The sequence below is a fragment of the Corticium candelabrum genome, chromosome 6 (genome assembly GCF_963422355.1).
Source record: "Corticium candelabrum chromosome 6, ooCorCand1.1, whole genome shotgun sequence".
In the NCBI taxonomy this organism is placed as follows: Eukaryota; Metazoa; Porifera; class Homoscleromorpha; order Homosclerophorida; family Plakinidae; genus Corticium; species Corticium candelabrum.
In genome coordinates this window covers 7,203,318-7,218,317 of record NC_085090.1, presented here as the reverse complement: position 1 = coordinate 7,218,317, position 15,000 = coordinate 7,203,318, and the positions used below count along the sequence as shown (strand labels likewise).

Genomic DNA, 15,000 nt, shown 5'->3' with positions numbered 1-15,000 from the left:
TAGAAAAACACATGCACATGCACACACGCATGCCTACACACACTCATGCATGCACATGCACGCACATGTACATGCAGACAAACAGACAACAAAAAGACAGACAGACAGACAACAAAAAGGCAGGCAGACAGACAGACAGACAGACAGACAGACAGACCGACAGACAAATGGATAGACAGACGAATGGATAGACAGACAGACAGACAGACAGACAGACAGACAGACAGACAGACAGACAGATGAATAAATAGACAGACAGACAGACACATCTCCAGAAGAACCACTCATCTACCCGTGTCCTAGCCTACTTGGACAATATGTTTTTTATTGGGCCAATGGAGGATGTTTTATAATGCTTGAACGATGCGGAGTCTAGCTTAAAAGAAATTGGTCTCAACGTAGCAATCGAAAAATGCGAGCTTCTGTGCAATGGTCTCCCAGACCATCCCCATCTCAATAGAGCTATTCGAGTTGTGTCTTCTGGAACAATCATATTGGGGATTCCCATTGGTCATCAACACTATGTCACCAAGACTTGTTTGGAATTTGCTAAAGGAGGACAGAGTCTATGTGACGAGCTTGCTTCCTTGGATGACCCCCAGTCTGGTATGCTAATTCTACGCTATTGCCACACAAATCGAATAAATCATCTTGCCCGCTCAGTGTATCCCACTCTGCTGAAACCCGCTACCAGGTTCCATGATGAGCTAACAAAGGCAACTTTCCAGGAATTGGTCTGTTGCCACGATATAGGGGAGCAACAGTGGCTGCAAGCAACATTGCCAATCCGGAACGGTGGATTTGGCATGTCCTCTATGAAGTCAACTTGTCCAATCGCGTTTGTATCAAGTTGGGCCCGTTCTCTAGCTCACCTCCCTCAATCATTTGGTGATCTCACAGACTTAGTCAAAAATATCTCTCGTGCAGTCCAACATCCAGGTCACAACGGATCAATCGCCTCTCATCTTTTGCAGGGTCTGCCAGGAAATAAGAGCCTCATTGAACTCATCAACAACCCGAAAAAGCTACAGCAAAAGCTAAAATCGGAGCAAACGGAACAAATTGTGTCCTCTATTCTCTCAAACCCACTATCTCAGTGCTCAGCTGCTCGGTTCAGGTCGCTACAGGGACTTGGAGCAGGCGCATGGCTTGACTCAATACCTTCTTCTGCGAAGCTTGCATTAAAACCCAGCGATTTTCGCTTAGCAACACGCATGAGGTTGGGTCTTGAAATGCCCCTCGGTTCTGTTGTCCCTGTACGCGAATGCGACAAAGACATGGATAAAGACGGGCTATCACCTTCTCACGTGTAAGACCGGCGGTGGGCCAATATGGACTCACAAGACATTGTCTAGTGTTTGGAGCGACTGTCTACAGCATTTGAAGATGTCCCATCAGCGGGAACCAAGGAATCTTTACGGTAATAGCGACGACCGCCCCGACATCGTTGTCTTTGACGCTCAACAGGGTTGTGACATTGAGCTGGACATCTCGGTGGCCCACCCATGGGCACTACATGTGATCTCTCGAGCAGCTCAGGAAGACGGCACGACCGCAGCTACCCGTGAGGTCAAGAAATCAGAAAAATACGCTAAAGAAAGGGACGTCTGAGGCCTCCCCTCCAAATGCATCCCATTAGTGTTCAAACACTTCGGACGTTGGGGATCAGAGGCAGCTCAATTCCTACACCGCCTGTCACTCCAGTCTATAGACGAAGACGGAAGAAAGAACAGTCATGAATTTAAGTTATTGTGGCGTAAATGCATGTCGGTAGCTTTGCAAAGGTGTAATGCTAGCGTAATTAGCAGAAAGTTGGCAAGACTGGGACATTCTTCATTCACACGTAGTTAAATTATGGCGTCGGCCGTTTGGGCCAGACTAGAATGTAGTAGTGTTGTTCTTTAAAAATATATGTATTGACAGACAGACAGACAGACAGACAGACAGACAGACAGACAGACAGACAGACAGACAGACAGACACACACACACACACACACACACACACACACACACACACAGTCAGCCAACAAGCCAACACAAACAGACAGACAGACAGACAGACAGATGAATGGATAGACAGACAGACAGACAGATGAATGGATAGACAGACAGACCAACAGACAAACAGACACAGACAGACCGACAGACAAACAGACAGACAGAGAGAGAGACCGACCCACCGACCGACCAACCAAACGACCAACCGAACGACCGACCAACCGACCGACCGACAGATAGACAAACAAACAGACAGACAACAGACAGACAGGCAGACAGACACACGTACACACACACACACACTCATGCACGCACATGCACAACACACACACACACACACACACACACACACACACACACACACACACACACAGACACACACACACACACACACACACACACACACACACACACACACACACTCACACCCCCACACATCCCCACCCCCATACCATACCAATAGTAGCCGCAAACGTACAAAACTCTCCCGTACACAACCGATTGACGAGCGACGTCTTGCCAACATCAGAATTGCCAACAAACACGACCTTGTACATTCGATCAGGCGTCTTTCCAATCCTACGTGGACTCACATTGAAACTAATGCTCTTCGATGCCTCCGATGACTTCAAACGACTCGCAACAGCATGAAGCGTCTGCAGAGTATCCGGAGCCTCTACATGCTCCGATTTCGGATCCAACTCATCAAGCTCCTCTTGATCACTGCATCTATCTTTCTGGTACCTACCAGCATCGCTGCCGTCCGTGTAACCCCGTCTACTGTCTCGATCAGTAGACAAACAGACCGTCAAGTCACACGACGAGTCATACCGCAAAACGTCCTCCAAAGCTCTCCTCTTCCTTCCGACTACATCTGGTTTCACCATCGGTACCATCCGGACGAACACGCCAGCTCGGCGGCGTTTCGTTTCACACTCGAGATCATCCGATGCAAACGAGTGTCGTTCATTCGTGACCAACGCCCGCAATGGCCACGAGCCTGAACGATGCCTGTGACGACACCCACTTTCAGGTGACGACGAGCCACCCACTTGGTCCGAAACAGACGACGACAAATTCGATTCGTTGACACGATCTCTGAGTGTCGAGTCCAAATCGGAAGCTTCCCCATCAATACCACAATTTGCTAGTGAATTTCTAGTGTCACTGGTTTCCTCTGTTCGCTGTGGTGCGTCCATGTTGTCAGACGAATAAAAGACGTCGTCGATAGTTTGTGAGGAATACACGTGACAGGGTGCCAGTTGATGGAACGTGGGGGACGGTGTTACGCCGACTGATTGAGAGCTTGAAGCCGATGGAGCCCGAAGCAGTAACTGAAGCAGATATTTGGATTTCGGAGACGCGTTGGCTGGCAATACATCACAAGTCATAGGAAATTCACATCTAATACAAACATCCGGTTACAAGGTTCCATTAGAATACAAATGACTATAAATCTACAGTTAAAGTGGAGCCATGTGTAATGGGATTGCATAACCAACACACCAACTCTAAAGATTAATTTATTAATCAATTTGTCAACCCTGAGTGAGGATTTTCAAACTTGTCCAAGATTTGATTTTGTGAAATTTTATATTGATATGTTGATTCGTTTATGAGATGTTGTGTTTATAGACAGACAGACAGACAGACAGACAAACAGAGACACACTGACAGACAGACAGACTGACACATAGACAGACAGACACATAGACAGACAGACACATAGACAGACAGAAAGACAGACAGACAGACAGACAGACAGACAGACAAAGACACACAGACAGATAGACAGACAGATAGACAGACAGACAGACACATAGACAGGCAGACAGACAGACAGATTTTTAAGCTCTTGATGGAAACTTCTTTGGATTTGAAATATATGTATTTGGCAGACAGACAGACAGACAGACAGACAGACAGACATACAGACACACAGGTGTTAGCCTTTTTAAGTTTGAGACAGAGACAAGGATGAGTGTATATTTAGTGTTGTAATCGTGCTTAAAATGTATTGAAATAAATGAAGACAGATAGACAGACAGACAGACAGACAGACAGACAGACAGGCAGACAGACAGACAGACATACAGACAGATAGACATGAAGATACACAGACATGCATCTCTTGGACTCGAGTGCAGCATGCACAAATACTTTCTGAGCATTTAAGCTAAAATTGTCAAGAATTTTTAAGTGTGTGTGTGTGGTGTCTGTCACCTGTCTGTCTGTCTCTGTCTGTCTGTCTGTCTGTCTGTCGTGTGTGCGTGTGTGTGTGTGTGTGTGTGTGTGTGTGTGTGTGTGTCTGTCTGTCTGTCTGTCTGTCTGTCTGTCTGTCTGTCTGTCTCTTGTGCCTGTCTGTCTGTCTGTCTCTTGTGCCTGTCTGTCTGTCTGTCTCTTGTGCCTGTCTGTCCGTCAATGTACCAGCAAGTTCATATCTATCCATCTATCACTCTTACTCTTCTCTCGCTGGTCCAAGAGTCTTTACATATTTTCCCAAATTCGACGACCGTTTCACTAACACGCGATTGACTGTACGATGCTCCTACATCCAAGCCACCATAACAACCACAAAAGACACAGAACTTGAACACAACATACAACCTTAATCTGCATGGCCTTCTCATCGTCCTGGTCACGTACTTGCCTCTTCAGTTCCGCATTCACGTCTCTAAAAATCCATCAAGCAAACATCACAATACAAAACATTGACAGGCACAAAGTGCCTCAAATTTAGTACAGAAGTCCAGGCAATCTCTGTTTCCTATTGTTTGTTTCCTTACTAACAAATTTGGCTGCAGAATTTTTTGTGCTGTGGTATGATGTACAGTGGAACGTGTAAGTTATGATGAACACACAAGAGACTGTCCTCAACTGCTGGTAATTGTTATGTGGTCCCAATGGTCAAACTGGCATCTGTACATGTAGACCAATCCATGTACAGCATGTTCTGGTGTGTGTGTGTGTGTGTGTGTGTGTGTGTGTGTGTGTGTGTGTGTGTGTGTGTGTGTGTGCACACGCGGACATGTGTGTGTATGCAGCATAATGACAACCCAATCATGTATCATATTACAGAAACACTTCACCAATTGATGCATGCGCAGTACACATTAACGTATGCTAAGACCTTGGGCTGCAAACCAAACGTTTGCTGTGTTGCCCAGCACATTGCTTTGGTCTTGCTTTCCGAGGCCAACTACTAGAGCACACAAGAGATGGGTCTAGACCCTTCAGGCGACTCTGTAAGTGAAAGAGAACAAATTACAGTTCATAAGCGACTCAGTCGTTCATATGTTGTAGACTCCACATCATCGTCTTGAACAACTTGCAATCGCTCGGTCTTTTGCACTTTCTCCGTGTTTCTTTCTACCAATGGAGGCGATACTACAGTACAAATAGGCTTGCGTGATGCAAAAAACACACAGAAACGTGCGCCAACGCACATAATCACGTGACACAAAGTGCCTTCATTCTACAGCCAAACCACCACCGTATGTGTGCTTTTTGCCGTCGATTGAAGGTGAGTAAGTGATGCGAAAGCACATTTCACTTTCGCCTAAGCAAATATCAAAGTCTACACGAAGCGGTAAAACAAAACCTACACCTACTGGACGTTATTTGGAAAACCGCCTCGTACGTTTCTGTTTTCTAACCTTAGCATAACGCTCTGCTATCAAGTTTGCTCTGAGATAGCGCCAAACTTCCCAACTTGATGTGTGACCAGAAACGTTTAGCACCGAGGGCGAAGTCAGATATGCAAGGACCGGTGAAGTGCTCCTTCAAGAAAGCAGATCAACATTTGTAAATACAAAAGTCGCGAAACACATGAAAGCAATCACTACCCTACACCAAAATAGTTAACAGCACAAGCTCCAAAATGTATGCAAACATATTGAGTTTTCAACAGACTGTCACCAACTACCAGCTTTTCTTAGGTGTCCACATTCATTGGGTGGTAGCATGGGCAGGTACCACTGTATTTGCATAAACAGCAGATGGCACCATGGGTTGGGACATGAAACAACTATGTTCCTTTGTTTCTTTTCCAATCTGCAGACTGTCCTAGAGTCCAATTGGTCAGATAAAGACAACTGATTTCACCTATGGATACCTTGACAATGTTACGATAGTTTCTCGTTCTCGGTGTAACATGGCAAGGTGGTGCTACTAGACTGCAGCAAGAACGCCATACTAAATAGACTCATAGAGAGACAAGTACAATATTTTTTCGATTCAATGTTGTGGCTTTTTTGTAGCTAAGGCTTCAATTACGGCATTTAAACGAGGGTGGCATTTATTCGAGAGCAGCATTTATTCAAAAGCGACGTTTATTCGAGGGCGGCGCTTATTGTTAAGGCTCTCCGTCTGTGCTGTAGGAGAGTCACACTGTAGGTGTGCAGGTGTGACACCCTTTTACAAGAACAACACTTACAATACTAGTACAGTCCGGATTTCACACTGTGAGATGTCGTGTAGCAAACCAGTATCTGAGTAGTCTAAAGCAATGTTTACCTCAGGTATGCTTCCAAAGAAGTCTTACGATTTTTCCTTCATAATATGAACAATCGAGGAAATGAGGCGTTTATTCGAGGGTGGCGTTTCTATTTTATCTGTCTCTCAGCTGTGGCGTTTAAAGGAAGGAGCCGTTTATAAGGATGGCGTTTAATCAAAAAAATTTCAATTTTTCAAAATTTATTTATAAATCAAATTGAATACATTATGGCATCTAGAAAATTGTTTTGATAGATTTGGTGTGTCATGGGGGTCTTGACAATGTAGTAAACAACGTTCATTGTTCCTGAGTAAGTTTGTATGCAACGTATTGCAATGTGTTACCTACTATAGAGATGTCTGATATAAGAGCAACTCATCAACCATCAGGCATCTGTCTGTCTATCTGTCTGTCTGTCTGTCTGTCTGTCTGTCTGTCTATTAATGTTTTAAAGTATTTCGCTGTGAAGGACTGGTTCATTATAGAAATTTAGGATGTGTACAAGGAGAGGATCTGTAACAATAAAATAATCTGTCTATCTGTCTATCTGTCTGCCTGTCTGTCTGCTTCCTGATTACCTTAGCATTTCTAGCTCTTCGAGTAAATCGTGATGACTCTCTTTGCGAACTGGAACTACGGTCTCTTCCTTGTCATTCAGCAACGTTCCCATACTAGACACATTAATACGCTCAAAACATTGTGAAAATCCATGTGCAAACACACAAACACACACACACACACACACACACACAAACATACACACGCACGCAAGCACACACGCAGGCAGGCAGGCAGGCAGGCAGGCAGGCAGGCAGGCAGGCAGGCAGGCAGGCAGGCAGGCAGGCAGGCAGGCAGGCAGGCAGGCAGACACAGACAGACACAGACAGACACACAGACAGACACACAGACACAGACACACAGACACAGACACAGACACAGACACAGACACAGACACAGACACAGACACACACACACACACACACACACACACACACACACACACACAGAGACAACAGACAGACAGACAGACAGATGACAGACAGACAAACAGACAGACAGACAGAGAGACAGAGAGACAGAGAGACAGACAGACACAAACCACAATGCACATGACTCATCACACCTCACTGATCGTCTGTTGGCTAATGGAGACTTGTTCTTCGCCACAACATTATGTGTCAGAGGACTGCTTATACTCAGTTTACGATGCGCTGTCTTACTGAGAAGACTCTGCAGCCGCATACGATCCTACCACAAACCAATCAAAATTAAAAAAAATTAAAACTATTTTTAAAAAATTAATTAAAATAAAAATATAACACACAGACTGACAAACAACCATGTGCACCATTTCTATCGTATCATCACCTCATGCAGTTGCTTCAACTTTTCTCTCATTTCGCTTTCGTTGAGACTCTTCAAGGAAACCTGCTGTTCCAGCTATCGAGAAAAAATCAGTCACAACGGAACAGCCAAGACATGCACTAGACTTAAGTATATTATTATACACAAAGTGTAGTGTGTGTGTGCATGTGTGTGTGTGTGTGTGTGTGTGCACGCGTGCATGCATGTGCACGTGTGTGTGCATGTGTGTGTGTGTGTGTGTGCACGTGTGTGTGCATGTGTGTGTGTGTGTGTGTGTGTGTGTGTGTGTGTGTGTGTGTGTGTGTGTGTGTGTGTGTGTGTGTGTGTGTGTGTGTGTGTGTGTGTGTGTGTGTTATGAGATCACAAAGTCCATAGCACCATTAAAATAGTCTGTACCCATCAGTTATAGTCACAAACACGTTTAATACAAACATACACAGCCAGACCAGTTCCAATGCCTATAGAAATGCTCTACCATGCACGTCGTTGTACCTGTTTGACTTTGTCGTACGCTGTACGTAGCTCTTCCTCTTTGTCGGTGAGTTTCTGTGAGAGCTCGTGCTTAATGCGACGCTCAACGAAGGTGGCCTAGATGTAGATAAACAGAGTAAGCAATTGAGATGATGTACAATTAGGTTGTCAATTTGTTGTTTGTAGTCGTTTTCCTGGGATCTGTGTTTATTGGTGTGTAGCTGTCACAGAGTTAGATGTTAACAAATCAGTCTGTCTGTGTTAGTATATCTGTCTGTCTGTATGTTTGTCTGTCTGTATGTATGTCTGTCTGTATGTACATGTCTGTCTGTCTGTATGTCTGCCTGTGTGTCTGTCTGTCTGTTTGTCTTTCTGGATGTCTGTCTGTAGATGTCTGTCTGTCTGTCTGCCTGTCTGTCTGTTCGTCTGTATGTCTGTTTGTGTGTTCGTTTGTCTATCTGTTTGCCTGTCTATCTGTTTGTTTGTCTGTCTGTGTGTCAGTCTGCCTGTGTGTCTGTCTGTCTGTGTGTCTGTCTGTGTGTCTGTCTGTATGTAAGTCTATCTGTATATCTGTCTGCTTGCATGTCTGTCTGTCTGCCTGTCTGTCTGTGTTAGTATATCTGTCTGTCTGTCTGTCTGTCTGTCTGTGTGTCTGTCTGTCTGTATGTATGTCTGCCTGTGTGTCCGTCTGTCTGTAGCTATGTCTGTCTGTCTGTCTGTCAGTCTGTCTGTCTTTCTGTCAATGGTATTATATTTTCATAAATCAGAACTATCGCAGGCTAAATCAAACTAAGCAATGCACGATACACTACAGTTGACCCTAGCAGGGTCTTACAATGATAACATGGATGAACATCACAACGTGCACAGCCACCAAAGACGACGCCTAGCGCTGACGCGAGGTAAAGTTGCGTACAATCCATGATGATGACAATGTTGATGCAGAGGAGTAGACAATATGGGTAGAGGAAGACATCATGACGTGCATGGTCACCGTAGAAGACGTCTAGCGCTGACGCGTGGTAAAGATGCGTGCAATTCATGATGACATCGCTCAAACAAAGGAAACGTTGGCGCAAAGACATGAAGAGGGAACTACCAAACAATGACTTGTAGACAGCAGACTGTGCAGATGAAAACGTGAGCAAACAAACGATCAAACATGAAAGAGGGCCCCAATGGCCAACAGAGTTATAAACGGAGTTAGCGGCCGAAACCGCGAACGATGACTTGGACGACGACTCGAAAACTCTTCTCCTTGATCCTTGAGACAAACAGACTAGAAATGTGTGGTCCGCCACTCTTGATCCGGGATATGTCTGTCTGTCTGTCTGTCTGTGTGTCTGCCTGTGTGCCTGTCTGTCTGTTCGTCTGTGTGTCTGTTTGTGTGTTTGTCTGTTTGTCTGTTTGCCTGTCTATCTGTCTTTCTGTCTGTCTGTCTGTCTGTCTGTCTGTGTGTATATCTGCCTGTGTGTCTGTCTGTCTGTATGTATGTCTGTATGTCTGTCTGTCTGTCTGTCTGTAGATATGTCTGTCTGTTTGTCTTTATGTCTGTGTCTGTCTCTCTGTCTGTCCGTCCGTCTCTCTGTGTATCTGTCTGTGTGTTTGTCAGTCAGTTGCTACACTGTCTCACCTGTCTGTTGCTTTTATGAAAGCGTACTGTGTGTCAATCTCTATGCCTATCTGTCTGTCAATCTCTTTGCTTGTCCCTCTGCTAGTTCGTCAATCTTTCCCTCCCTCTGTACGTCTGTCATTTGTCTGCATGTTCATCTGTCCATCTATTCCTCATTTGCCTCTTTCTTCTACCAAACATTCATACGTCTGCCTCCCATACCTGCGACTTCGCCAGCTCTTCCACTTCAGCCAATTGTTCTCTCGCCTCCATATCCAACGCCTTCACATCCTCAGCATGTAGAACATTTTGCAGATTCAGTTTCTCCACAAGAGCCGTATTCTCAGCTCTCTGCTCCTTCAGATGGTGAGACATGGTCGCCATCACTTCTTCCAGTGGCTCTAAAAGTTCAGGGTGATTCAACCTCACCTCGTCCCAAATGTCCTGCACTTTTTCAAACCTGAACACACACAGTAAGTAGACGTGAACAAATTGGAAAATTAAAAAAATAATTATAAAATTTTGCATGAAATTTTGTATTGATTTTATGCCCAATAGAATGTATATACCGTCATGATCAGATTTTGGGTGTTATTGATGTCAATACAATTTGGGTGAGAAAGTACAATCTGATTGGCTTAATTAATTAAGAACCATTTGTCCTGAGGAGCTGCAAAGATTGTTAGTCTCATGTAGACAGCAACTCTCCCACACTACAAATCACAAGCCAACGCATCGCAAGTGTCTGGTTACCATGGCAATGACTATGTTGCTAGAAATCCAACAACAGCAATAACACTCAGACGGTGTTGGCGTCAACAACAAGCGGCCACTTCATAATATTCTATGCCTCCAAGTCACAAAAATCAATTTTATAAGTTCAAGCAGTTGAGGATTGATAGCAATCTCATCGCCGACGAATATACCACACAAGTACAATGGATGACACAGATGTTAGGGTGACATTCTGTTGCTAACTATGACATCCTAATGTGCATAATATTATTGTGAGTTGCTAGGGCATATCAACACTTGCATGTATTCCACTAAACGACTGATAATCGAATGTCCGTAGACTTGTAAGGAAGGAACAACAAGGCACTAAGAAACAAGGTCTCTGCAACTTTACACCATGGCGCTCGTAATCTGGGAGACCCTGCTAGCAATACAATGCCAGACATGAGATTACCCTCCAACAACCCAATGTCTTCTGTGTTATTGCAAGGAAAAGGAAACATTCCCTGCTGATCTATTACTGGAAAGTGGGAAGGAAACAGCTTGTTTAGATCAGCAGCTGTAATAATAAAGATATGTAATTTGCATGCATGTGGCAACCGATACCACAGAATTTGACAGTCACATTTGGATACTCTATTTCTTCTACTTTCCGGTCGTTTCCTACCATCTAATACAAGCCCAGTCTATAGAGTCTTAAGACCATATCAGACAATACAAGTGGCAGGCTTGTATTAGAAAAAATATGGTAATTTGCATTATGCACTGAATATCCACGAGTGGCACTGCAACCAGTTGAGGTAAGGTTCAAGGCTTTCTAGAGAGTAACAAGACAAACAGTAACCAGATGGACAAACAAACCGACAAACAAACAACCAGACAGGCAACCTCACAGACAGACAACTAGACAGGCAAACAACCAGACAGGCAGATAACCAAACAAGCAGACAACCAGACAGACAGACAACCAGAACGACAGACAACTAGACCGACAGACAACTAGACCGACAGACAACCAGACAGACAAACAACCAGACAGACAGACAACCAGACAGACAAACAACCAGACAGACAGACAACCAGACAGACAGACAACCAGACAGACAGACAACCAGACAGACAGACAACCAAATAGACAGACAACCAGACAGACAGACAACCAGACAGACAGACAAACAGATAGACAGACAAGATCAGTTGGGTTCTAACTAGAGTTAATAAGTGCTTTGCAATTGACACTATCTGTTAACCACTAGATGCAAATTCCTTAATTAATCTAATTAACAAGGAACCTTAACAGTACTTATATACACAGAAATACAAATTAAATTAGCAAGTAGCATCTAAGGTTTCCTAAACACAGACATAGACAGACAGACAGACAGACAGACAGACAGACAGACAGACAGACAGACAGACAGACAGACAGACACAGACAGACAGACAGACAGACACAGACAGACACACAGACACAGACACAGACACAGACACAAACACAGACAGACACACACAGACACACACAGACACACACACAGACACACACACACACACACACACACACACACACACACACACACACACACACACACACACACACACACAATCTTACCCCGATCCGGACAGCAAATCAGCATCTGGAAAACTCATCATATCATCCCAATTCTCATACTCAAAAGTGCCCGATTCGTGGTCAGTATTTGGCGACATATAGTCATCATCCTGATAGTGTCTACTGTATCCCTTTACAAAATCAGCCAAGCTAATCACACCATCGCCGTCCTGATCGAGAGAATCAAATAGAATGTTGAAATCCGATTCGCTCAGGCTGTAACCCAACGATGTGAGGCCCTTACTAAACTCCAAACGATCCACACAGCCAGAACCCGTCGTATCACACCGTTCAAACAACTCTCGCGCCGTCTGCTCGGCATCAACCGCCGTTGCTGCACTCACTTCCGGTTTAACTTCCGGTAACACATCCGGTGTGTAATCCAAGGCGGACCACGCCCCGTCGTCTTCACATGTCTCCATGAGACGCTCGTAGCCGGCGGCGAATTCGTCGAACGTTATCCGGCCGTCGTTGTCTTGATCGAGTTCAGTGAAAACGTCGTCTATCTGCGCCTCGTCGAGGCTACACTCTCGTTGCAGCCTCTCACGCGTGACGTAACCGCTGCCGGAGCAGTCGCATCGCGAAAAGAGGCCATGGACGGCCTGTTGAGCCTTCCAAGTCGTCATCCTGATAGGCGATAACTTACGACGTCGACATCTGCTGTCCACACGTACACAGACAGTCGTCAAGCGTGGGTGTGTGGGCTTATGTACGGATGCATGACCCGGATGTACTTCTAGGCGGTATCTAATTCTCTCATGTCCTTTTCTCATAAACTCTAACCGTCATTATTTGACGAGTTTTAAAATTTAAGTAACTTTAGGTTAGACATAAAATAAGAACTAATTTTATTAGGCGAGATCGAGGAAAACAAGTACAGTAATAAGAGCAAATCAGGATATCATGTTACAATCAATTAACCGACTACAACTAAACGGCTCTTGAGAGCCGTTTTATGTAACACTGTTTGTTAAAAATGTATGCAAAGATTGAGATTAGGCAACTCGTCAAAGCAAATTGCACCAGAAAAACGCGGTATGGTTATTCCCCGCTTCAGAGTGACATACGGGGAACGACGGTAAGCGGAAAGAGGACGAGATAATTATTTATAGCACAAACTATAGACTTCAACCGTATTTTCTAAAAATAAAAATTTAAATATTAAAAGAATAAAATTAATAAAAATAAGCAAACATTAAATATAAAATAAAAAATTTTTAATTATAAACTTAAAAATATTATGATTATTAAAAAATAATAAAATTAATAAAAATTAATGAAAACTAGATAAAATTAATAAACATTAAATAAATTAATAAAAATTACTAAAATTAATAAAAACTAAATAAAATTAACAAAAATTAATAAAATTAATAAAAACTAGATAAAATTAATAAACATTAAATAAATTAATACAAATTAATAAAATTAATAAAAACTAAATAAAATTAATAAAAATAAAAAAATTAATAAAAATTAATAAAAAATAATAAAATTAATAAAAACTAGATAAAATTAATAAAACTTAAAAAAATTAATAAAAATTAATAAAAACTAAATAAATTAAAAAATAAAAAAATTAATAAAAATTTGAAAAAATTAATAAATTTAAAAAAATTAAAAATTATAATTTTGTAAATTTTAATGAAATTAATAAAAATTTAAAAAATTTGTAAAAATTAATAACAATTAAATAAAATTAATAAAAATTAAAATCTTCCTTTCTGGACAACTGTTGACATTGATATAAACAACATTGTAATTGACTGTTGACAGACACATGCCACAGTTGAATCAATGATCAAGGGTGAAAGTAGAGACTCCACTATTGTGCTGTGTGATAAAAATATATCATCACATTATTATTTTTAATTTTGCATGTACAAAATAATGTCCTCATTAATATTAATAAAATGTAGCAACATCAAAAATATCCCTATGTATTACTTGTATTACTAAAATATCTTTTCAATTAGAAATGAATCTTAATGTACATCAGCTAGTCATCCCACGTCAATCTGTACATGCACTTGCTTCCTGATTATGTAGCAGCTGTTGTTACAAACAATTTCCGGTCGTCTTTTTTGAGCATGCCTTGTGGCTCTCTGAAAACAAGAGTGTCAATCTGCGACAGAATTCGTTGCCTAGGGATGATGGGAAGACGAGTGTCTCATCGTCTGTAGAGCAGAGAGCTTTGAAGTAGTCAGGCTGTCCTATGGCGTCGTTGATTTCTCGGACTTGTTGATCACAGTGACCGGGAGCAGGAGCAGTGAACATAACTGCACGTTTCAACTGCAAAAGATGTGCGTGTAGTTGTGTATGCATGTTTGTTTGTTTGTGTTTTGTTTGTTTGTTTGTGTGTGTGCTTTGGTGTGTGCTTTGGTGTGTGCTTTGGTGTGTGTGTGTGTGTGTGTGTGTGTGTGTGTGTGTGTGTGTGTGTGTGTGTGTGTGTGTGTGTGTGTGTGTGTGTGTGTGTGTGTGTGTGTGTGTGTGTGTGTGTGTGTGTGTGTGTGTGTGTGTGTGTGTGTCATAACTGCAGGTAATGTTGCTCTGCACCATGCAATGCTCCACGCAGTAAACAGCAACGTAAATAATTGTAGCAACTTTACCTGTTCTGTTTTGATGTTGTCCAGTTGACTTCCTTCGACTTGAACGACAAATTTCAAGCACTCGAAAGATGTTGTTTCGACATAACGCGCTAGAGTCTCCACTG

At 42.9% G+C, this 15,000-nt stretch overlaps 2 protein-coding genes across 2 annotated transcripts in view; both read right to left on the bottom strand.

The window, feature by feature from the left end:
- Positions 1 to 12,976, bottom strand: part of LOC134181490 (ras and EF-hand domain-containing protein-like) — a 16,165-nt gene extending 3,189 nt beyond the window's left edge. Inside the window, exons 1-9 of the mRNA XM_062648764.1 lie at positions 12,288 to 12,976; positions 10,166 to 10,403; positions 8,353 to 8,448; positions 7,864 to 7,935; positions 7,619 to 7,743; positions 7,074 to 7,166; positions 4,608 to 4,674; positions 4,463 to 4,548; positions 2,458 to 3,404 (exon numbers count right to left, since the gene is read on the bottom strand). Of these exons, the coding sequence (XP_062504748.1) occupies positions 2,458 to 3,404; positions 4,463 to 4,548; positions 4,608 to 4,674; positions 7,074 to 7,166; positions 7,619 to 7,743; positions 7,864 to 7,935; positions 8,353 to 8,448; positions 10,166 to 10,403; positions 12,288 to 12,913 (2,350 nt within the window). The 5' untranslated portion in view covers positions 12,914 to 12,976. The remainder of the gene's footprint in view (positions 1 to 2,457; positions 3,405 to 4,462; positions 4,549 to 4,607; positions 4,675 to 7,073; positions 7,167 to 7,618; positions 7,744 to 7,863; positions 7,936 to 8,352; positions 8,449 to 10,165; positions 10,404 to 12,287) is intronic.
- A 1,152-nt stretch (positions 12,977 to 14,128) lies between these two features.
- LOC134180674 (uncharacterized) overlaps positions 14,129 to 15,000 on the bottom strand; it is a 5,823-nt gene continuing 4,951 nt past the window's right edge. Inside the window, exons 5-6 of the mRNA XM_062647855.1 lie at positions 14,897 to 15,000; positions 14,129 to 14,579 (exon numbers count right to left, since the gene is read on the bottom strand). The exon at positions 14,897 to 15,000 is cut by the window's right edge and continues 7 nt beyond it. Coding sequence (XP_062503839.1) covers positions 14,346 to 14,579; positions 14,897 to 15,000 — 338 coding nt within the window. The 3' untranslated portion in view covers positions 14,129 to 14,345. The remainder of the gene's footprint in view (positions 14,580 to 14,896) is intronic.